Source organism: Maylandia zebra, linkage group LG14 (assembly GCF_041146795.1).
Source record: "Maylandia zebra isolate NMK-2024a linkage group LG14, Mzebra_GT3a, whole genome shotgun sequence".
NCBI classification, from domain to species: domain Eukaryota; kingdom Metazoa; phylum Chordata; class Actinopteri; order Cichliformes; family Cichlidae; genus Maylandia; species Maylandia zebra.
The window spans coordinates 17,752,228-17,775,416 of record NC_135180.1 but is presented as its reverse complement, the minus strand read 5'-3'; the positions used below and the strand labels follow the sequence as shown (position 1 = coordinate 17,775,416).

At 40.3% G+C, this 23,189-nt stretch overlaps 2 protein-coding genes across 6 annotated transcripts; both read right to left on the bottom strand.

The window, feature by feature from the left end:
- Window positions 1–6,662: 6,662 nt before the first annotated feature.
- On the bottom strand, window positions 6,663–14,396 carry si:ch211-132b12.7 (CLOCK-interacting pacemaker). Of its 3 annotated transcripts, XM_014410023.3 has the most exons (6): window positions 14,332–14,396; window positions 14,108–14,257; window positions 12,979–13,117; window positions 9,640–9,822; window positions 8,849–9,030; window positions 6,663–8,724 (listed from the first exon to the last, which is right to left on the bottom strand). In XM_014410023.3, exons 4-6 carry the CDS (start codon window positions 9,812–9,814, stop codon window positions 7,687–7,689), a joined length of 1,395 nt encoding a protein of 464 aa, XP_014265509.3. In that variant the 5' UTR covers window positions 9,815–9,822; window positions 12,979–13,117; window positions 14,108–14,257; window positions 14,332–14,396; the 3' UTR covers window positions 6,663–7,686. The 3 variants fall into 3 exon arrangements, with proteins under 3 accessions (XP_014265509.3, XP_076748488.1, XP_004543953.3); XM_076892373.1 differs by having other exon boundaries at window positions 14,108–14,389; XM_004543896.5 differs by lacking the exons at window positions 14,108–14,257; window positions 14,332–14,396 and adding an exon at window positions 13,455–13,961.
- A 730-nt stretch (window positions 14,397–15,126) lies between these two features.
- Window positions 15,127–19,874, bottom strand: ccnp (cyclin P). Of its 3 annotated transcripts, none has more exons than XM_012917151.3 (9): window positions 19,659–19,874; window positions 19,012–19,137; window positions 18,691–18,778; window positions 18,358–18,530; window positions 18,099–18,197; window positions 16,982–17,137; window positions 16,116–16,274; window positions 15,849–16,027; window positions 15,127–15,688 (listed from the first exon to the last, which is right to left on the bottom strand). In XM_012917151.3, exons 1-9 carry the CDS (start codon window positions 19,746–19,748, stop codon window positions 15,529–15,531), a joined length of 1,230 nt encoding a protein of 409 aa, XP_012772605.3. In that variant the 5' UTR covers window positions 19,749–19,874; the 3' UTR covers window positions 15,127–15,528. The 3 variants fall into 3 exon arrangements, with proteins under 3 accessions (XP_012772605.3, XP_012772606.3, XP_004543956.3); XM_012917152.3 differs by having other exon boundaries at window positions 18,358–18,527; XM_004543899.3 differs by having other exon boundaries at window positions 19,668–19,873.
- Between the last annotated feature and the right edge of the window lie 3,315 nt (window positions 19,875–23,189).

Genomic DNA, 23,189 nt, shown 5'->3' with positions numbered 1-23,189 from the left:
TAAAAAGATAACAATGTTAGCCTTTTCTGCAGCTATAGGGCATGGCATCACTCTTGGCTGGAAGCAGTGCTTAATCAATGGAAAAAAAACACCAACTTTGTCCAAAAACCTCTCATGTTTAGCTGTTTTCCACTTTTTCTTTGGTCATTTTAGCCTTTTTGGCCAGGGTGAAGGGAGTATCTGCCATCAAACAAGAAGGCAGCCGCATGTAACTACGATGGTGTTTGCTAGTTCACCTTACTTGCATTAATTTAATAACATGGTTAGCCTACTCAACGTAAATTACACACCAACAACATTAAGCTACTCACGCAGAGAAGAACGGCTGCTGCTGCATCATCCTCCGTCATCATTTCTGCTACACTGGCAGGGCTAGGGGCCAGGACTCTACTCTTCGGGTTTTTGGGGGATGTTGCTAACTCCGGGTCCGATAACAGGAAAACCACCCGCAGTAGATGTGCTCGGTGTGAGGTCTCGCAGCAAGCTATCAAATACGGCGCATTTCTCGGCTTTTAACAAAACGCTACATGCCACCATGTGTTTCATCAGATTCGAGGTGTTACCTCCTTTGCACAGTATCAGCTTAAAGCACTTGTTGCAGGCTGCTGAGTTTGCATCTTTTGCTGTGACGTACAGCCAGACTTTGACCGCTTTTCTTTGGGCATTTTTAATCTGTAGCTCTGCTCTAAAAGAACGTACGTACCTGGGCCCGCCTACTACGCTCGCAAAGGTAAAATGATTGGCTAGTATCCAAAGTGTATGACATCTCAGGGGAAAAAAGCACCGAAATGTGCGCTGCTTTTCGGTCTGGTTACTACCGTTTATGTCAGAACCGGATACCGGTACCCATCCCTACTTATCACCAAAAAGCCTTAGACTGAAAGAGTTCTGCTGTGATCTAGAAATTTATGATGCCTGGAGAGTAGCTCACCCAACCGATAGGGATTTCACTGTTTGTTTGTTTTTTGCCCTCATCAGAGTTTCTCAAGAATAGATTTGCTACTGTCATCCAGGACGGTGCTGGATAGGATGGAAGAGTGCTCAATAAGTACTTGTCCATTATCCAATCATTCATTAGTAAGTATAACTATTCACCCAAATTATTTTGACCCTTATTCATGCTAATGGAGGAAGAATCCATACTTAATGAGCAGTGTTGGTCAAGTTACTTGAAAAATGTAATCAGTAACTAATTATTGATTACTTCCCCCGAAAAGTAATCCCGTTACTTTACTGATTACTTATTTTCAAAAGTAATTAATTACTTAGTTACTTAGTTACTATTTAAAAACACGATTTACAACCTGCATAGGTGATAAATCAAAAGATCTTTCAGCTCAATTCTGCTTTTTCTGCATAATGCATCATACAAAATGTAATCAAATGGAAAAAGTCTCTTTTTAAAACTTGTTTTATTAGTTTTAATCTTTTAAAAAATTTAATTATATGCAACATTCTCTGACTGGAAGAAATTTGTTTAACATTTAAACCTATTTTCTGCACATTCCAGCACATAAAATAAAATAGATTTTTGTGTATGTATATATGCAAGTCCCAGCTTCATTCAGTGGCCGGTCTCCACTATTTTGTTTAGTTATTCTTTTATCATGCTGTGATTGTTTTAGGGTAGCATCGTGGTAGGGAGTCTGGTCATTTTAATCATCGTTTGTTAATAAAGTGTTTTAATGAACTATTTTGCCGTCTCAACCCTGCTACCCTAGGTGCCTTCCTGATTTTATAGTTATGTTTTTAGTAGTTCCTCTTAATAAATTTTGATTTGTAAACTTCCTTTGTCTCACCTCTGCCGTTAATAACGAGTCTGTGGGCTTTGGTAGCCAGTGCAATACGTACATTGGCTAGAGAAATCTTTCCTGGGGTGTAACGCCCTCCCCCAGGTGGCGTTGTCAATATCTTAGTTGCCATCCCCGGTTATTCCTCATCGCGACATCACATAAGGAAGCAGCATAAAGTCTCCTTACAATTATTTCCCATAAAACTATTTTCAGCTGCTCTAACCATCTACAGCTTTTCACAGGGTAATGACTTGGTTAGCGATCTAATTTGCATAACTATAGTGCATTTCAGAAGCTATGTCCTAATTCATAGGCCGCATTCTTCCGAGGACCCAGGCTTTTTGGCCTATGTGGGCCGGGTCCTTTGAAGACTGAGAAGGCCGGAAGTGCGAGGCTGTGAAATGGGACGGTCTAGCCTTCAGATTTGCATCACCAACTGTCTCGATGGAGTTTAGCAAACTCGTCTGGTCTTCGCTCGCTAATATATAACAGGACATTGGAGTAAATTCTCGACCATCTCACACTTCTATTTAATCAGTTTTCTGTTTGACGTTTATTCAGCTGTGTGAAAACTTGAACTTTAATCACAGCCAAACCGATTTACTCACGAACACATAAAACACTGAAAAAAGCCACTGCTTTGAAATTCATATGAGCTGTTCGCACTAAAGTAAAAAGCACCATCACTTCATGCGGATAGCCCCTTTGGCGCCAGCTGCGGTCTCAAGGCTGGAGCTGAACAACAACACCCTGATAACGACTGTGTTTAGTCTGTTCCTTCCCATTCCATGCAAGGCCACCTGGGTTGGCTGGAAGACTGTTTACTTAGCCTAGCAGGGCGAAGGACACTGTCTCAGCTGAACTCTGGACACGCACACACTCATCCCCCCCTCCCTTTCCAAACCCCTTTCTACACTTATTCCCTTCTGATGCTGCACCCTTTACCCACCCCTGTTGCTTGTCATGTGTTTCTTTGGTGTATTAAGAGTTTTTTCATGTGCTATGTGCAGAGGTGGGGTTTTTTTTTTTTTTTTTCTGTTCTCAAACTGATCTCCCTGTTGGAGCTCAGTCTGGGGGGAGTTATTTTTCTTTCTCCTTATCTTTCCTCATGTGATGCATTTTCCATTGTTATACCTCTCTGACCTGTCTTCCCCATGTGATGGTTTGTGAAATGTATGTATGGTCGGAGGGTAAGATGGCGCCGCCATTGCATGCAATAGGTCGACAGCCTTATGAAATTTCCCCTTGTGGGACTAATAAAGGTATATCAATTCAATTTAACCACTCATGTGTCTAATTAGCCACATTTAGCTTACCGCTGTTGAGAGGGATGCTCAGTGTTTACGTGACGCCATGGCTCAGTAAACTCCCCGTTTTCACTCCGTACTCTACAACAACCAATGCAAACCATACTTGGTGAACAATATCAATTTAAATGGTATTTCACTCGTTAGAGGTTATTTTCTCCAGCTTACCAATAAAAAAAGTTTTAGGCCGTCTGCTGTGCTCGGATGTAGAAAGCAAGAGACTGAAAATATGGGAGCAGGCACTGAGGGAGAAGAACTGCCTAGAGCTTAAACAAGAGGAGTGGAATAAAACAATAGGCTCTCATCAGAGCTCATCAACACTTGGAAAAACGTAACTCTTGTTTAGCCAAAACACACATCACATATAAATCTGTGTCCCTTTCATGTTTAAATAAATATATTTTGTTTCACTGTCATTGAAGAAGGACAGTAAGAGCAGAAACAATGAACATGACATGTTTACTTTTTTCTTTTTTTAAAGATGATTTTAGGAACTGGTTAATGGTGTTCTTGTTTTCTTCCCCCTCAATGGTGAAAACAAAATTCCATACAAATCAAATCTCAGCCTCTTGCACCATCTTGTGGACAGTCAAACATGAGTAGCAAAGTAATATTTGTTACAGTTTTTCCTGAATGCTTAAACCCTAACTGTGATTCCTGTAGCACAATCTCTAAAACTATTCAGACTTATAGCAAAACCACTCACTGAGTTTGCAAAACTAAAAGCACAAAAACTGCTTTGCACTCAGTTTGCAATTTTGTAACACACACTTTGCAAAACTGTAGGCACAATTCACTGCACAACACTCAATTACCAAATTTCCAACACACTCCTAGCAAAAGTATACACATGTACGGCTATCATTAACACTAATTTGCCAACTGTCTGGCACACTTTCACATGTGAAAACTTTTTTAGATAATTAGTTCACTTTGCAATCAGCCTAAGCACTATAATACAGGTAAGCTGTGTGTGCGGAGTACAATGGAGGGAGCAGAAAGAGTGAGAAGTAGAGGAGGCCGAGGAAGAGGACGTGGAGGTGAAGAAGTAGGATGAAGAGGACGACAAGGACAAGGAGGAGCAAGAGGAAGACGAGGAGGGGGGAGAGGAAGATGAGGAGGGGGGAGAGGAAGGGTAGGAAGAGTAAGAAATAGAATTGCTGATGACATCAGAGCTACAATAGTGGACCATGTAATCAACCGTGGAATGACCCTGAGGGTAGCTGGCCAACGGGTCCAGCCTAACTCGAGCTGCTACACTGTAGCAAGCATCATAAGGACATCTTGAAATGAGAATCGGTTAGTACAGTCACTTCGCACAAAGATTTGTAGCACTGCCATATGCCAATGAGAAACACACCAATACCATTGATGTAAAAATACTGAAATTGTTACTTTACAGAATTGCTAGATGACCAGATGCTGGGGCAGAGGAAGCATGTTCACTGCAGACCAAGTAACCCATATAGTCATTATGGCGATTGCAAATAATCCTATACTTGGAAATAAACACTTGTGTTTGTTTTGATGTGTTTGAATAAACACCAGTACTTGAAGTTTGGATCCCTCTATGCTTATGGATCTATGACAGAAGTATGAGCTCAAACTGACATAGCCTACCTTGTGCACAGAGAAAGCAAAAGCCAGATGTGTTTTGTATTCATACCATCAGTGTGCAGTTGGCGCATTGTGTGCTTAGTAGATGATGGCTTGTGTGTACTGTTTGATACGGAAACACCATTTTTACGAAGGTGTGAAGAGTTAATCCAGCTGTGTTTGCTTTTGCAAGAGAACTACAATGTTTTGATGATTGGGTGACAGGTTTTCTTATTTGTGTGAAGAGTTTTGCAAAATTAGCCAATAGTTACAAAAAATGTGCTTAAGCAATCAGAAAACAGTGTGTGAGCAATCATCAGAAAATGGAAGACATACAAGACCACTGACAATCTCCCTCGATCTGGGGCTCCACACAAGATCTCATCCCATGGGGTCAAAATGATCATGAGAACGGTGAGCAAAGATCCCAGAACCACACGGGGGGACCTGGTGAATGACCTGCAGAGAGCTGGGACCAAAGTAACAAAGGTCACCATCAGTAACACACTACAACGGCAGGGAATCAAATCCCGCAGTGCCAGACGTGTTCCGCTGCTGAAGCCAGTGCATGTCCAGGCCCGTCTGAAGTTTGCCAGAGAGCACATGGATGATACAGCAGAGGATTGGGAGAATGTCATGTGGTCAGATGAAACCAAAGTAGAACTTTTTGGTATAAACTCAACTCGTAGTGTTTGGAGGAAGAAGAATACTGAGTTGCATCCCAAGAACACCATACCTACTGTGAAGCATGGGGGTGGAAACATCATGCTATGGGGCTGTTTTTCTGCCAAGGGGACAGGACGACTGATCCGTGTTAAGGACAGAATGAATGGGGCCATGTATCGTGAGATTTTGAGCCAAAACCTCCTTCCATCAGTGAGAACTTTGAAGATGAAACGAGGCTGGGTCTTCCAACATGACAATGATCTAAAACACACCGCCCGGGCAACAAAGGAGTGGCTCCGTAAGAAGCATTTGAAAGTCCTGGAGTGGCCTAGCCAGTCTCCAGACCTCAACCCCATAGAAAATCTGTGGCGGGAGTTGAAAGTCCGTGTTGCTCGGCGACAGCCCCAAAACATCACTGCTCTCGAGAAGATCTGCATGGAGGAATGGGCCAAAATACCAGCTACTGTGTGTGCAAACCTGGTAAAGACCTATAGTAAACGTTTGACCTCTGTTATTGCCAACAAAGGTTATGTTACAAAGTATTGAGTTGTATTTTTGTTATTGACCAAATACTTATTTTCCACCCTGATTTACCAATAAATTCTTTACAAATCCTACCATGTGGATTCATGGATTTTTTTTTTTTTTTCACATTCTGTCTCTCACAGTTGAAGTGTACCTCTGGTGCAAATAACTGAACTCTGTCATCATTTTAGGTGGGGGAACTTGCACAATCGGTGGCTGACTAAATACTTTTTTGCCCCACTGTAGTGTACTTTTCATATGTCAGAAACTCTGGCTGATTGGGACCCACACCCAGTTTCACACCTTGGCTCAGGCGATTATAGGATCATCAGGGGGTCCTCTTGTCCCTCTTTGGGGGGGTTACTCCCACTAGGTTTATATCTGGGACTCCCCACCATTTGACCTTAGAACTGAAGAAGCTTCTCGGATGAGAGGTGAAACGTCTTCAAGTAACTTAAAGAAGTCCAGGCGCTTTTCTTTCCAAGCTCCTTTGACTACGATGACCTGGATGACTGAGAACCTTCACAGACATATGTCAGCATGTTATTTCATTAGGAAAAGAACACAGTGTAGACAAGAGTTACAATCCACACAATCCAGCAAATGGAAAGGAAACTATTTCCATGGCTTTCAGGAACCAGAGACAGTGCTGCACTTCTACCACATGAAGCACCCTGTCAGTTTCCATAGCAGCAGCTAGAATAACTCAAGGTTAAGTAAACATGTGGCACAAAAACACAACAATAATATGAGACTCACCTTGAAAAGCTCCACATTGAAATAAAGACCATTTTCCCATATTGTTTTATTTAAATAGCTTAATTATGAAAACTTAGCATTAAAAACCACCTTAAGTTTCACAAATGTGTTCATATGCAGAAAGAGAGAATAATCTTGCACATACCCTATGCATTAAAAAAACAAAACAAAAACAACAGCGTTTATACTCAAATTTTTACATTTATAAACCAAAGTGTGGTTTTCTACGAGCAAAAACAAATGACCATACAAAAGCAACAATTAGTGGCTTGATCAAAAAAAAAGAAAAAAAAGAAAAAAATAAAGCGGCTACATGAGAGGATGTGGTATGACTGGATACATAGAGCTTGTTGCAGAATTGCTTCCATTATCATGAGATGTGTGCTGTGTTTGTAAAAGAAAGAAAGTTGTTATAACCAACAACAACAGCATGATAGCCTGTGATGTAAATGTGCCCCTGTTTAAAAAAAAGAAAAAAAGCTTTAAGGCTTTGTGGAAAAGAGACTGGACAGAAATCCACATGTCCAGTGTAGTGTTGAACAGTTTATATTTTGAGTCTTTAGCTTCAGCTGTGCTATCAAAGGCACAGAATAATCACACCGATGTTGGTGATACAGGTATAAAAGAACTGTTTCTATTCATCTTTCCCTGAATGTGGTTGGTTTGAAACAACAGCAAAACAACCAAACTTGATAATATATACTGCAGATGTCACCACTGCATGAAGTGCCACTCCCCTTCCCTTCTCCCAGGGAAACACGTTTTTTTCCTCTTCTTTAAGTGCATCTCAAGCACACATTGTACCATCATCTGTCATCAGATGGTGAATCTGGTCTTTGATTGCACTCAAGTGCATTAAGCCATTAGTTAAGTCCGAAAACTGTGACACGCACAGTAAGGACTAAAGCTACGTCTGTGTTTGATTTCCATGGACCTACAGAGATTTTCTGCATGACTCCTGTAACGCTGGGTTTAAAATATTCATAAAACTAAATGTCCACAACTAAAACTCACCCTTCAAAAAGGCACTGCCAACTGGGCTAACCAGTAGAACTGTCAGGAGGTGTAAAGCTGGCTTTGTCTAAGGATGTCTCATTGGCCTTGAGCTTCCTGTCTTGTTTTGACTGTTGTTGTACACCACAGTGTTGCTCTGGCATGGTGCTGAGAAGGCACATTGGCAGGGCTTGTGTGGTCTCAGCAGCTTGTGGCCTGTTGGTGTCTCCTTTGGAAATCCTTTCTGATGGACCGGCAGAACCTGGCACAGTTGAGATTTGGATATTCTGCAGGATTTTAAGGTTGGGATAATTTCCTGACTCAGCCATAGCTTGATGGAGGTGCTCCCAAACAGTGATACCATTTAGATTGAGGCTGGGGTTTCTGGCAGCCTGGCACAGCAGCTCTGTGTGCTGCCGCAGCTGGGAGAGGTCCCTCTCTGTGGCGTTGCTCTGACGCATCAACTCCTTTGTGCGCAATGTAATGTCCAGCAGACCAGACTGTCTGAGGATTTTTACTGTGTTGAGAAAACGTCGGTGGCGAATACTGGTGGTGGCATCTCTGTTAAGTCCAGCCGAACTGGTTGTGAATAACGAGTAGCTGGTGTCCTGACTGGATACAGATGGGGATCTCTGGCTCATGGAAGTAGGGGTGGGACTTGAGGCAGACAGTTGATCTTGGGGTGGAGAAGAACACGGCATGCCAGTCGCTGAGAGTGCCAACTTAGGTTGTTTATGAAGGTGCTGCTCTGGCAGATTTCGGGTCACAGACGGGCCATCACCCTTTTGTTCTGAGCACACCCTCTTGCTGAGACTCTGGCATTCGTGGATTGAATATTTATCCGGTGGTTTCTTGCTGGGATGTGGCGCTATGCGTGGGTAGGAGTTCAGTATGGGTAAGTAGGAACCAGGTATTTTCCTTTCTGAGACATTAAACTTTCGGGACAAGGGCTTTGATAGCTGGAAGGTAGCAGGCAACAATCCTGGCTGCTGGAGAAGGATTATTTGACGAGAACCCGAATGGTTGATGTCAGTGACGCTGTTTCTCCAGAGAAGCTGGCCTCTTTTCTGGGTCACATCTGACTGCTGGAACAAAACAGGAAGAGAAAAGTCAATATGACACACTGGTGAGGAGCTCCACCGTACATCTGATGTGAACATTATTTTTCTTTCTGAAAGACTATCCTGTGTTGGTTGTATCCTTCTTTACCTGGTTAAGCATCGTGTTCTTGATCATGTAAACAGGTGGCTGGTCATGACCATCAGGCATCACAGAATGCTTTCCAAGATTCCTTTGCATACGTTCTTGGTTTTGTGACGTTTCTGCATGTTCACTGGCTCTGAACTGGCTTTTGTTTCTCTTCTGGTCCTCCAGTTGCCAGTCTGAACCATCTGCAGAAAAGTTATTACAGGAAGAAATGCTAACAGCTGAATGCCACATTCAAGAGGATAGTTGAACTTTTTGTGACACAATGCAGCAGAAAGATGTTTTTTCTTCCCCTCACTACCTTATCAGGCAGTACCAAATCAAACTAGGCAAACATTTGCTTTATTCTCACAAAAGGGAAGACAGGAGCGACATGCATGCTTTCCTACAGTCAACACTTCTTTTGTGGTATCAGTAGCACAGTGTTTGTATTTCTGTTTTATTTATTTTCTTATTTGTATTTGAAATTTTAAAAAAGTGCATTAGATGCTCTTAAATGACTCAAGCCACACAAGAACGTCCAACAATACTCATTGCATTATGATTTTCTTCTAATCAACTTTCACCGTGTCCCTTAGGAATGTCGCATAGATGAAAATCTAACCCCAAAAGCTAAAACTATATATTTGTAATAACCTTTTCACTTTGAATTCAAGGAGATGCTTTAGATATTATTCCAGCAAAGTTGAAGTGAAGGTATCAATGCTTGCACTGGCTTGTATATAAATCTAAAAAGCATGGTGAATAGCTATGAAATTAAATATGAAACGTTCGTTATATCGACTTGGACTCACCAGAGAAGCCAGAGTCCTTCTCGGAGCTGCAGTGGGAGCCCCTCCTGCTTGAGTCATCTTTGTCTTTAATGTCACGTATAGCCAGTAGAGCTGTATTGTTGCTCTTATCTTTAACTTTCTTGCTGGGTGCAGCACAAAGGCTGTGCTGATCCAATGGAGGCTGTTCCTTTGGCATACTGGACCCTATCAAGAAAATCAGAGAAATTTAAATAGCTCCTCTGTGCTAAGATGTAGGAAATAGTAACCCTAAACAGGTTTACCATATATATAATCCACAAATAAACAGCAATATCCTCATACTTCATACTATAGGAGGGTAACTGTTTCAGTTTAATTTGTAAAATGGAATACTCTGTTTCAGTTGATGTGTGGTTAAAATTCCTTAGACAGCAACATTAACCACAGTGTTGAACAGATGGTCCTAACATCACTCACTAAGACACAGTTAGACAGATACTTTTTAAGTCCTAACCATAAACCAGATCTTGACATACATTTAGGACTCTATTAAGCCATGTACATGCCCATATGTTTTTTTAATTAATTAATTAATCAATTTAAAAAAAAATCACAAAACTGGATTTTAAACAATCAAAGTGTGATTGAAGCACATACTCTCAACTTTAACAAAAATGTTGCACAAATTCAGATTCAGAGGCTCAGAAGCAATTGGACAAATCCCTGATGCCAGGTGCGTCCCAGCCCTGTGTTTTATTTCCTTGAGAAATTAAACAGATAAACAGATCCATGGTTAATTGCAAGAGCTGTTTTTCACAGGGTGTCCTTTCACTGGAATGAAGGTCCAAAGAGAGAGTGTTGCAAGTGAGGCTGGAAAAAATGAAATCAAATTAAAAAAAAACAAAAAACTATTAGAAGGATAGCATACAATGTTTACCAACAATTTGGTAGATTCTTGCACGGGTCAGTGTTTCCTGAAAACCCTCTCCTGTCTGATCATTTCCTGATAACATTTACATTTACAATAATTGATTACACAGCAGTGGAGAGTAGACTTTATCAAAGCAGATGTCTTTCTGAAAGCGCTGTAACTAAGTTTCTAAAGTTAGAAATATCCTGTCTCAGAGTGACGCTGAAAAACTAGTTCATGCATTTATTACTTCCAGGCTGGACTACTGTAATTCATTATTATCAGGATGTCCAAAAAACTCGCTGAAAAGCCTTCAGCTAATCCAAAATGCTGCAGCAAGAGTCCTGACAGGGACTAGAAAGAGAGAGCATATTTCTCCTGTTTTGGCTTCCCTTCATTGGCTTCCTGTTAAATCCAGAATTGAATTCAAAATCCTGCTCCTCACATACAAGGTCTTAAATAATCAGGCCCCATCTTATCTTAATGACCTTGTAGTACCATATCACCCTATTAGAGCACTTCGCTCTCGCACTGCAGGCCTACTTGTTGTTCCTAGAGTATTTAAAAGTAGAATGGGAGGGAGAGCCTTCAGTTTTCAGGCCCCTCTTCTGTGGAACCAGCTTCCAATTTGGATTCGGGAGACAGACACTATCTTTACTTTCAAGAGTAGGCTTAAAACTTTCCTTTTTGCTAAAGCATATAGTTAGGGCTGGACCAGGTGACCCTGAATCCTCCCTTAGTTATGCTGCCGGGGATTCCCATGATGCATTGAGTTTTTCCTTTCCAGTCACCTTTCTCACTCACTATGTGTTAACAGACCTCTCTGCATTGAATCATATCTGTTATTAACCTCTGTCTCTCTTCCACAGCATGTCTTTTATCCTGTCTTCCTTCTCTCACCCCAACCGGTCGCAGCAGATGGCCGCCCCTCCCTGAGCCTGGTTCTGCCGGAGGTTTCTTCCTGTTAAAAGGGAGTTTTTCCTTCCCACTGTCACCAAAGTGCTTGCTCATAGGGGGTCATATGATTGTTGGGTTTTTCTCTGTATCTATGAAGCGCCTTGAGGCGACTTTTGTTGTGATTTGGCGCTATATAAATAAAATTGAATTGAATTGAATTGAAGACGACTAAGGCTAAAAGAAGATGACTAAAGACCATGATGACATTATTTCCTTGGTTGATAGGAACTTGACAACAGCTAACCAGGTGAAGAACAGAGGAAATAGGTGAGGCAATCATTGTCAAGGTAACAATCAAAAGACACATTTAAGAATGGAAATACAGAGCTGATTACACTCAAGAACAGGAAAACCAGATAAGACTTTACAAGAATATACCAAAGTTAGTCTGCACCACAACGTTGAGAAAAGTATTCTCAAAGACAAAAACAGTCCATGAACCAAAGCATACTACATCATCTGTCAAATATGGTGGAGGGAGTATTATTCCAGTGGAACTAGGTCACTAGGATTTCTTGATGAGATGTTTGCTGATAGAAGAGGCAAGAGGAAACGTCTATCCAGATTCTGCACCTCACAATGCAAATGGATACGTACCCAAAGCCTACTGCAAAAGCAACTCAACAGTTTCTAATGGCAAAGAAATATTTTCTTCAATAGCCAAGTCTGTCGCTTGAGCTCAGCTCAACAAAGCAATGTTCGATCATTTAACGCAATGTTCGATCATTTAATGCAAAACTAAATACAGAAAGGCCCCCAAACAAGCAGTGGCTGAAAATGGCCGCAGTAAAGGCCTGGAAGAGCATCTCAATGAAGGAAAAACAGCATTTGGTGATGTCCACGGGTTCTAGACTTCAGGTAGTCATTTAGTGTGAAGGACTTTGGTAAATAAATAACACAAATAACAATTCTTATATTTAAAATTGTTTGTTAAATTATTTGTAAGTCTCTTGTAATAGTTGTAATTCCTAAATAGTAAATGCAAATTGCATTTAATTTTTGCATGCCTTCAGCTTACTCCAACCACATATTGACAGTTTGATTTATAACAAACTTCTACAGAGGGAAAATTACAAAAAATTCTTTACCCAGTAAATTGCTGACCTAATTGTATAAAGCCCAATGCCTTTGGAGTTAGTCTACAAAAAAAGTACTGTTGTTTGCACCACAGTACTCCATGGTGCAAACAACCAAGATTTCTGCCAAAGGCCTGTGAGAAATACCATCAAACAGACATAAATGTTAGTTGATGGATCTTTGCTAAATAAATAAAAATAAGTTTGTTTGCAAGACACTTACTGACAGGGCAGTATATGTGTAAACAATAGTTCAAGATTATAGGAAAGACAACAGAATTACATACCAGCATCATCTGATCTTGTTATTCAATTAGGACTCAACTGTACCATGTATCAGCATACAAATACATATAATTATATTAGGAAGTTAAAGAAAAATGGGTTTCTGGTTTTCTAACTTTCCAACAACACATTTCACACACGTTTGCAGCTTACCTGCTTGACCCCACACCACTGTCTGCTCAGCTGTGATGTGCACTCTGCTTCATGTGCTGAAGACAGTCACTCAGCTGGGAAAAACTATCTGCCAGCACCATTTCTAAATTGCCCCAAGCATGTCACCCTGCATTATGTTCTGTAAAACAAAACGTAAAGGACGAAACAAGTAATCATATCAATTCATACTGTACAACGCAGGCACCGATATAAATAAACTGACATGATAAAGCTCGGCTTTAATGAAGATACTAAAATGACTTACAATTAGGCTGTAATACACAGAACTCCTCATGTTGCCCACAAACTGTAGCTACAATCTGATATTATCCCTCTGTGCTCTCTACTGTGATTTCTCTGTCTCAAAGATGAGTTGAGATGATAACGATTTAACTACAGCAGCATGCATGGCTGTGCAGTTGAAGGACTTTTAACTTTAATGGCTGCTCTTTAAGAATTTAAAGATATTATCCTACCAATCGGGTGGGCTTGACTGATGACATCATCACAGCATTTATGATATTATCGGGCTGGTTCCATGAAGGCACCACAGCCCGCTGTCAGCTGAACAACACCACTCTTCCCCCACCCCCCGTGTTATGTAATACCCAACTTTAAGTCCGGCCCTCTTCTTACATACACTTCCTCTCACACAAACAAAAACATAAAAAATACATTTAGTATCCACGGTGGTGGCAATATAAACGCTGTGTGTAGATTATCTGTTGACATAAGCTAAACGTAAAACCTCTACGTAAAACAGCCAATTATACCATTCTAAGGCTTGTTTTCTAGATTCTCTGCTTTTTAAAAAAAAAAAATGCTGTCCATAAACGCTCAAATGTTATAGCTGTTGTATATCCAGTATGTATATTTTATATGTGCTTTGTCAAATTTGCTGTTTTAAAAAAACTAGGGTTAAAACTGTTTGAAATTAGGCAACGTCCATCAAACTGTTTAAGTTGAACGCCATATGCGATAAATTTCAAAATAAAACTCACAGCTTAAAAAAAAAAAAAAAAAAAAAAGTAAAAAGACGCGGTTCTGTGAATAGTATCATATATTTTATACACTACTCAGTGCAATATATAGTTGTTTGTTGAGTTTAGGTTCTTCCGTCACTACTTACCTGTACTTTTATCCAACCGGACAAACTGCGACGATTTTGTTTTGAAATTACAGTGGCTAAATTTTTCCTAGCTTGACGTCGCCGATCCCAGAAACGATCCGAAAAAGTGAAAACAAAACATAACCAGTGTCCGCACGCTGTCACTCGATCCTGTAAGTATGAACAACACTGTGGGAGGACAGCCCAGCGGCGACACAATTAAACGTGTGTTCGTCCTGTTTTACCTTAACTGAACCCACAGCTGCCTGTTGTACCACCTACCACACACACACACGAAACGAGCTCTCTCCGCCAGCTAAGCTCCCATTGGTCCGTGACAGAACTCCAAGAGCCAATCATAGGAAACACGTGCGCAGGAAGGCAGCGCTTGTGCAGGAAACCAAGAGGGTCAAAAGACACATTTGCGAAAGGACAGTTTTCCAATTTCATTGTACTACTGTACTATATATATATATATGACTGTGCAATGACAATAAAGAGTTCTCTTATATATACACACACAGATGTAGTCAGGATGATTCAACAGTAAGTGTTTAATTCATGGAATAATGAACCTAGAGTACCTAGGTCAGATGAGCCCAAACACTCTGCTAATGCAGTGAAAGCATTGATAGTGTTCCATTGTGTGCGTTGGGTTTTTTTAGTCTTCCTAGAGTTTGGGGATCATCTTGACAGAACAGAATAGAACAAAAAGACAAGCAATATCCAAAGATCGCTGCATATCCGTCAATAAACCATTCCTGAAGACTCAAAGAAATTAAGAGTGTTCAAGTTGTGTTTAAGAATAAATGTGGTCAAAGCAAATATTGACAGACAAGTTCCAGTTTCCTGTACATTGGCACAATACGTCTCTGCACCCATTTCCACTTTTTCTAGCAAAATATAAAGAAATTAGAGGTGGCTTCAGACTTTTATACTTTTTTTATTAAACATTCCTGTGCCATTGAAAAGAAACACTTTCCAGGTGCCACTGGACTTAAATGTATTCCACATTTATACAAAAATGAATAAGCCGGATGTCAATACTCAGCAACAGACACTTTATTTTTTTACATTAAAACTTTCTCAAATAACTTGGCATTCAGACATCCTCTCCACAAAATGGCAAGACAAGGACACATCAATACAGTTTAAATATATATTTCTTAAATCAGCTACAAGATAAGTTCATAAAACAGGTGTGCTGCAAAGTTGGTCAGTACATATGTCTGGCAACAAATCTTACTTGTTTCTTTACCCAATTACATGTCAACACTTCATGATCCATAGTCAAGATGATACTGCTTTGGTTGGAAGTTTTTTGTCAAAGGAATGACATTCTTGAGTTATACTAGTGTAGTATAACTAGTTTAAACTAGTTTGTACAAGTTTAGCACCTTTGAAGCTCAACAATGTAATCAAGTTGTTTCAAATCAGGTATGTCAACTGCATACACCCAGTAGACTGGAGGCATTTTTCAGTCCTGGGTGTCTACTGACATGCATGGTTTCTGGAGATGAAAATTTAAGAAAAGTAGCACAGGTCTGAGCCTTGGCAGCAGCACTGGCTAGAATATGCATGATCTTCATAAGAGTAGCTTCACTGAAAAGAAAGAAAGAAAGAAAGAAAGAAAAAAAAAAAAAAAAAAAAAAAAAAAAAAAGCAGCACAGACATTAAACTAACCACTACGAAAGTAACAAAGCTTTGTATAGATGTAAATGTGGTAACTAATTAATTTGTGATGAATAAATGTGTTGCTGACCTGCCAACATGAATGCTGGAGACTAAACACCAGGCAGCCTCTCCCTCTGGTGTTGTAGGCTCCTGCACAACTTGGCGGGCCAAACAGAGTGCGGCTCCAGCGAGCTGAGCGGGCAGAAACACCACACACTGGCCCTCCAGGAGCGACAGCTCCAGCAGATAACGAGCCATCCACACCACCTAGTGCCACAAATAACAGGATGGGGTGACACTGGATCTTTCTGATCAATATGTACAAAACATCTTGACAAAAATGTTGTCCATCTACCATGGCACTGCAGTGAGCAACGGAGGCAAAAATAAGCAGGAAATGAAGAGGTTGAGAATAGGATAGCTCAAACTTGAGGCCGGAGAGGACTTTGCGTTCCATTCGCAGAAACTGATGCTTAGTATAGGTGAGATCCATCAGGGAGCAGAGTCCAGACACCTGGAGCAATCACCACAAGATAGAACAGCTTTAGAAAAGAAGTTTGTCGTCTTAACTTGCAAGATTAAAAATAGTAGTGAATCTCAAAAGATCATAAGGTGAATGGGTTTTTTTGTATTAACTGAAAAGGTAAAACTTTCATATATTCATTACAAAATGTGAAATATTTCATACACTTCATTTTTATAGCATATAGCTCGTGAAATTCCAGAAATTCAGAATTCCAGTATCTCAAAATAATATTTCTTAAGATGAATACCAAAAAAAGAATTAAAAAGTTGAGCTTCTGAAGAGTATGTTTATATACTCAGCACTTCGATAAGGATTATTTAGCACAAACTAATGCATCAGTGCTGGATGGCATGTGGGTGATCAGCTTGTGACACTCCTGAAATGTTACTGAAGCCAAGCTGCTTTGATAGCTGCTTTCAGGCCATCTATGTTTTTGGGTAGGGTATCATCTTTAGGTAGTTTGTTTTCACCTTTCTCTTAACAAAAAAAAAAAAAAAAAAAAAAAAAAAAAAAAAAATTTCCATGTGAGCTTCAGGCCAGATGAATAGGCTGACCAATTAATCACAAAAAAACAAGAGGACATAAAATATATTTATGAAGGCATGCCAAATTACACTGTATTGAACATGCTCACGGCTTATTTAGAGATCCAAGGATGCTGTATCTGTTCAGACATGAGTGCTGAGGCAGCATACCTCAGGGAGAAGACACTCTTCTTTCTTGGCAGCAATGAAGAGACAAACCATGCCAAGGAGCTGCAGATTGGCTGTGGTCACCTTGATTAGTCGCAGTGAGCGGTTGAGGAGGTGTATAGCCAGATAAAGGGTCTCATCTTGAAAGTGCATAATTTCCTGGGAAAAAACAAAACAGGACCTTCATACTCTATATCAGGGGTGTCAAACTCAAATACACAGTGGGCCAAAATTCAAAACTGGAACAAAGTCGCAGGCTAACGTTAATATTTATTGAAATATATTTATTCCTCCAGATATAAGAATGAATCTTTTCTTATGGACTCAAACACGTTTTGCTGAAAAACTGAATATGGAACAAGCAAAGCTTAATACTAAACAATATATATATTAGCTGTATAATACCAGTAGGCCAGCTCTAATAATAATAATTTGGTATGGCTTCGCGGGCCAAATGTAATTAGGCTGCGGGCCAAATTTGGCCCGCGGGCCAGAGTTTGACACCTATGCTCTATATGGAAGATGTACATACATAACCACAGTGATGCCATCCATTAATTTGTACACTACCATTTTAAAAGCATTGCTGTTTAGCTTTTCACATATTTCCATCTTGGCTTTTTTGGAGTTGAACATGAAGTGCAGGCTTATCAGCTAATACGAGCAAGCTGTATGAAGCCTGCTTCCCTTGGGGAAAATGCTAAAGATGCATCAGCACAAAGGCCCACAGACTCAAACCCCCCCCCCCCCCCCCCCCCCAAAAAAAAACAAAAAACCAAACAGTTTTCTTCAACTTCTACACGCACCGATAACACAGTCCCACCCCCGCCCCCCAACTTTCCCCATTTCCCTCTATAAACCACCACTGTGCAATACCAAATTCTATGTGCAATAACCTGAACTGTATATAAATAACACCATTTACATATTTACAAACTTACAATATGTATGCTCATAGTTTTTTTTAGATAGATTAACCCAACATTATCCACTTACTTTGATGGTGTGTTTTCATGCGTGTCCTGTGTGCCCAGTACCCGTTTTACTTTTTACAAACAACCCAACAAAGGGATACAGTCTTTGATTAGCTAAAAATTAATCTACTTTAAATGGGACTTACATGAACCTGAATGAGCCAATCCACCAGAATACCTCGAGTGGCATTAGTAAAATACCTGGGGAGGTCAGCACTGGGAAGAGAGTTCTGTGTTTGGGTTCGCTAAAGGATGAAAATAGAAGACAGAAGGCACATTAAAAAAAAAGGATGAGAGTGCAATAATAAGTGTGTGAAGTCACATTACAAGTGACCTGTGCACACAGCCCACTTGAAAGACAAGGTTAACTCAGATAAGACATGAAGGGGTTTAATTGTGTCTCACCATCATGTCTAGAAACATCTCCCAGGCATATGTCCGGTCCCATATGACATCTAATTTCTCTAATGCCTTCTCTATTTCATGGCGCAACAAACTAGGAACCAGCACTTGTAGGCTAGGAAGACCCTGCAGGCCACAAGGATAAAGCAGCACAGGATCTTCTACACACCCTTCTGCTATACAGGACAGCAAGAGAAGCACAAGTTTATAAACGTTGAGCAGATTTAAAACGATATTCCCTCTTATGAGCACTGACAATTCAATTTTATTAACCATTCATCCTATATGTTGGCACCACGTGGTTTTATGGCTCTGATCTTTCAAAACAAAACATACCAATTAATTTACCAGGTGACCATGCCCTACTGTCCTCATGAAACCCCATGATGATGCCATCACTGGTTTGCAAGGACAGCCTCCTTTCCTGCAGAGAACACATTTGATCATTGCAAAATGATGCTCAATTTGCAACTCTTATGATCATGGCAAGGAAAAAATAAAAGCACCAATTCTAACCCAGACTTTTTTCTCCAAAGGAGAGGAACTTTACATCCACACAGAATTCCTGCAACTATTCTACACTTAGCTGGCAAAAGAATACATTAAGTCACTTTAAGTACATGAAGTCATGTTAGTGTTGGGAGACAAAAAGCATACCCATCTGCGTTCTGGTTCCATTTTAAGCAAGTTCATCCTGGACTCGTCTGCTTCTACAGGCAGCCAGCGATCTATAGGCCCAGAGGCATTAGCCCAGGTTCTTAGTGGGGCTCGCCTTTCATCCGCCTGGAGGGATCACAGATGGTAACTGACTGACACTTTCTGATTCTGACATTAAAATTGAATGGCTATGCATTTCTCCCCCCAGTACAGTTTGTGAGACAATCTGCTGACAGTATATCTCTGCAATGATTTGTTCAAAAAGCGTGCCTCACATCAAGGTCCTGTTACAGCCACATGGACTCATGGCAGGTGAACACAATCAGTCTAATAACAGAAACTTGTAGACTTTGAGAAAGGTGACTGCAGTGCAGTAAAAAAAAGTTTCAGACTCATCTAATTATGTTGCTGTGAGATGATAACGGGGTGCAATAACAAAGGAATGTGATTAATGAGGTAAAGGTTACTTTTCCTCATTCACTTCTCCACCAGCTTGCCCAAATTCTCACCGCATTTGAGCAAGCACACCAAGGTTTAAGGCAGAAAAGAAATGAAGCATGGAAACTGAAGAAATTTCCATGCTTCATTCTAACAGTTGATTTTAGAAGTATATCACATATGTTTAAGACTGGGTCTCTGGAGCACACCGAGCAAACCTTCTTGTGTAAGTCCAGCAGAGGCTTGGTGTCGCAGAACCCAGTCCTGGCCATGGTCACAGCCGAAGACAGAGGTCTCATGCACGGCCGCTGCAGCTACTTATCCACGGGTGTCGACGGAGGCCTGGAGCAGAGTCGTGCAGCCAGAACAGCCATTAATAAAGACAGGTGAGCCCACTGATTGGGGCGGGGTCAATGGTGTGATGGACAGGTTAGAACTTCCGGTGGATAGCCAGATAGATGGCTAAATAAACAAATGGAGATTGCGCAAAAATGCATATTGTAGCGAAAACGTCAAACCGTGAGACATTCATGGGTCCTTAAAAGCTCATAAAATTCATCTGCGTAGTTCAAGGAAAAAGATGAACTTTAAGTCTTAAATGAAATGTTTTGTCCACCGCGACTTACGTTTTAGTGAGATCGAACAATGCTAACGGTTATATTATACTCTCATAATTGGGGCATTTTATGCAACCCCACGAAGGTCAACGCGAGGCCATGTTCCTTCACTAGTTTTATAATACAAACAAAGCTATCATAGTGCAATCGTCGAATTACAAAATGATGTAATAATTGAGTTGCTAGAATTGGCTTGTAGGAAATGTCCTTTCTCAAATAATTGCACAAATGGTATTTCAAAGCATCTCATGGCTTCAACTAGGTCTGGGTTGAATTTATTTCTGGCCTAATATGCATCTATATTTAAATTCTAACACTCATTGTGTAACATTAATCTAAACGTACAGTCCCTTTAGTTGACAACCTTATCCAGGAAAAGGAGTGCATGTATATGTAGCTTACACTGACCAAGTTCATGAAAGAAAAACACACACAGATTTCTTCAGTAAAAATGTTTACTGGCACATTATAGTTGCAAATGTTATAAGCTACCATACTGTAGCAGGTATCACCCGTTACATTGTAAAGTCTTGCAAAAGGGGGCTGGAAATGCCTTCCAGGACAAAGTCCTCCCCTTAGAGATTGCTTTTTTTCATTGCCCTCTGAGCCTTAACTAACAGCAACAAGCAAAAAAAAAATCTATATTAAAAAAAAAGGGGAGGAAAAAAATCTTTTATACCGGCATCAGGTGTGACATTCCTGACTGCTGATCACATTCAAATATACAAAGAAGCAAGATAACCATAGTAAAGCTGCAAATCAAACACTACGAAGCTGCAGGCCTCCCCTTCTACTAATGCTGCATTCCCCATCTAGCTGCTTCTTTTTTTTTTTTTTTTTTTGGTATTTACAAAATAATAAAGAGGCACTTGTTGTGCCCGTGTACGCCTACAGGAGAGGTCAGGGGTATTAACTTGCATGTTTAGCATTGAAGCATTGCTTAAAGCGTGGCCAGCAGCGAGGTTCAGTGTATGGCTTCACAACCAATATCAAAAGAAGTCCAGCAGCACCCCCTTATGGCCGTGATAGCAATGAAGGCAAGTCCACAGTGGAGTCCATCAGTGCAATGGTTCTGATATCTGATCCTGCTGTTTCCAAAACGCAGGACGCTAGGCTAGAGTATGATGGCTGTGCCTGAGCCAGTGAGAAGAGGTGCTGGAGTTGTGAACTGTAAATCAAAGCCATTTGATCACCACATAATCATCATCATTTGAGGAGCAGGGGCCTTTAGATTCTCGTGTCTATTTCACCACTTTCACTCACAGGCACACTCTGTCACACCACAACATTCACACAAACTTAAAATTGAAGAAATAAAGATGTGACATGACACGAGGGATGTCCCAGAGAATGCTGATTTGTTGCAGAAAATATTTATATACACAGTAAGTTCAGTCAAGTGCTGCTCTTGGCTTGCTCACAATTAACCCATTTTGGGGCAAATGTCTCTTTAAGTAAAAAGTGACAAACTTCCATTTTTCCCTCCTATTCCAATATCAGCTTATTATTATTATTATTATTATTAATAAAACCATTAAATTCATTTTTGATGTGTCTGATGTGACAATGCAAGTCAAATTGCTACATAAGCAATCCTCACGTGGAATCCCCTTGAAATGAAGAACTTAAAAGAAAGTGGTTTAAAAAAAAGTTTAATATATATCTTATATAACGTATACTCAAACAAGACAATGTGTCTTCAAAGGTCTGAGAAATAGATGGGGGGGGGGGAAGAATGGAAAAAAAACCAAACAAAAAATGATGACATACAAAAAAAAAAAAAAAAAGTTTTGATGTTCCTTTAGTTAAGTTCAAAGAGCAACCAGCATCCTCTTCCAGCATTATGGAATACACGTTCATCAATTTGAGTACTCTTTCAATATCATGTTCAGGGCTTTTATTATTTCAACATCAGCGCTCGCGTTTCCATCAGTTCCTCCTCTTTCGCAGGCTGAAGGTCGGTCAAACAGCTCACGCAGCTTTTAGTCTGATTGTAAACCTGCAGACTGTTGCTCCAGATGTACAGCTACACAGATTTAAGTGCTTCAACACAGAATTTAAGAAAAAAAACCAAAAAAAACAAACAAACCCTAAAAACACAAAGACTAAACATCAAAGGTGGAATCATGTGAAGTGTTTAACAACTCAGTCAAATTTTGGCCTCTTACCAATGATTGAACGCTCATTCTCTAAATACAGGGGAGACACCCACGGGCTAAATTAAAAAAAACAAAACAGCACACACACAAAAAAAAAAAAAATTGGTAATACAGATTGAAAATAAACGACTGGTGCCAAATTCTCCAGTGAGAGCAGTAGATGTCTGTTCTCCTCTAGATTGGTCTCTGTAGACAGGTTGGGGGGGGGGGGGGGGATTTCTTTCTATTCCTACTGCTTCAACATGGAAGTTCGGCTAGCCTGAAGGAAAACTTGCTTAGACTTTCAACTGGCTACAAGTTAGTCGCACACTTTGGATGCTAGGAGCTTGTCTGCTGCATCAAGATAAATTTAATGCAGTATTTTAAAGCAAATGTGAGCCATACACACGATCCCAGTTTATAATCCAGACTGATTCAACTTAGCAATAAGCCAGCCAATCATAAATGACATGCCTGTTCCCTTAAGAAAAAACAAACAAAAACAAAACACCCAGCGTGTTTAGTGTGCTCGGTGGCGTCCTCTCTTGTCCATATTCCAGCAAAAGTTCAGAGTTAAAAAAAAAACCCAAAACATCGTGCATAAAAACAGACACGAATGGATGGCTGAGACTCAAAATGGTTGTTCATACATTCTCTTGCACCCTATATGCACATACACATCTGCTCGACCATTTGCATACACACACACGCGCACACACACACACACACAAGCAGTGCAAACAGTAATGGCAACCCCTCCTTACCCTTCTCCTCTTCCTTATTGCCCCCCTTTAACCCAACTGTAGGGAAAAATCCCACTCTTGATTTGTAACAGCAAGTTCCAGAAAGAGCACTTGTTAAAAAAAAATGTAAAAAAAAAAAAAGCAGAAATATGGCTTTACATTTAAAACCGTAACAAGTGATGAAATCAAACTTTGTCTCCCCCATCATCAAATTGCTGTGATTTTCCCAATCTTGATTATAC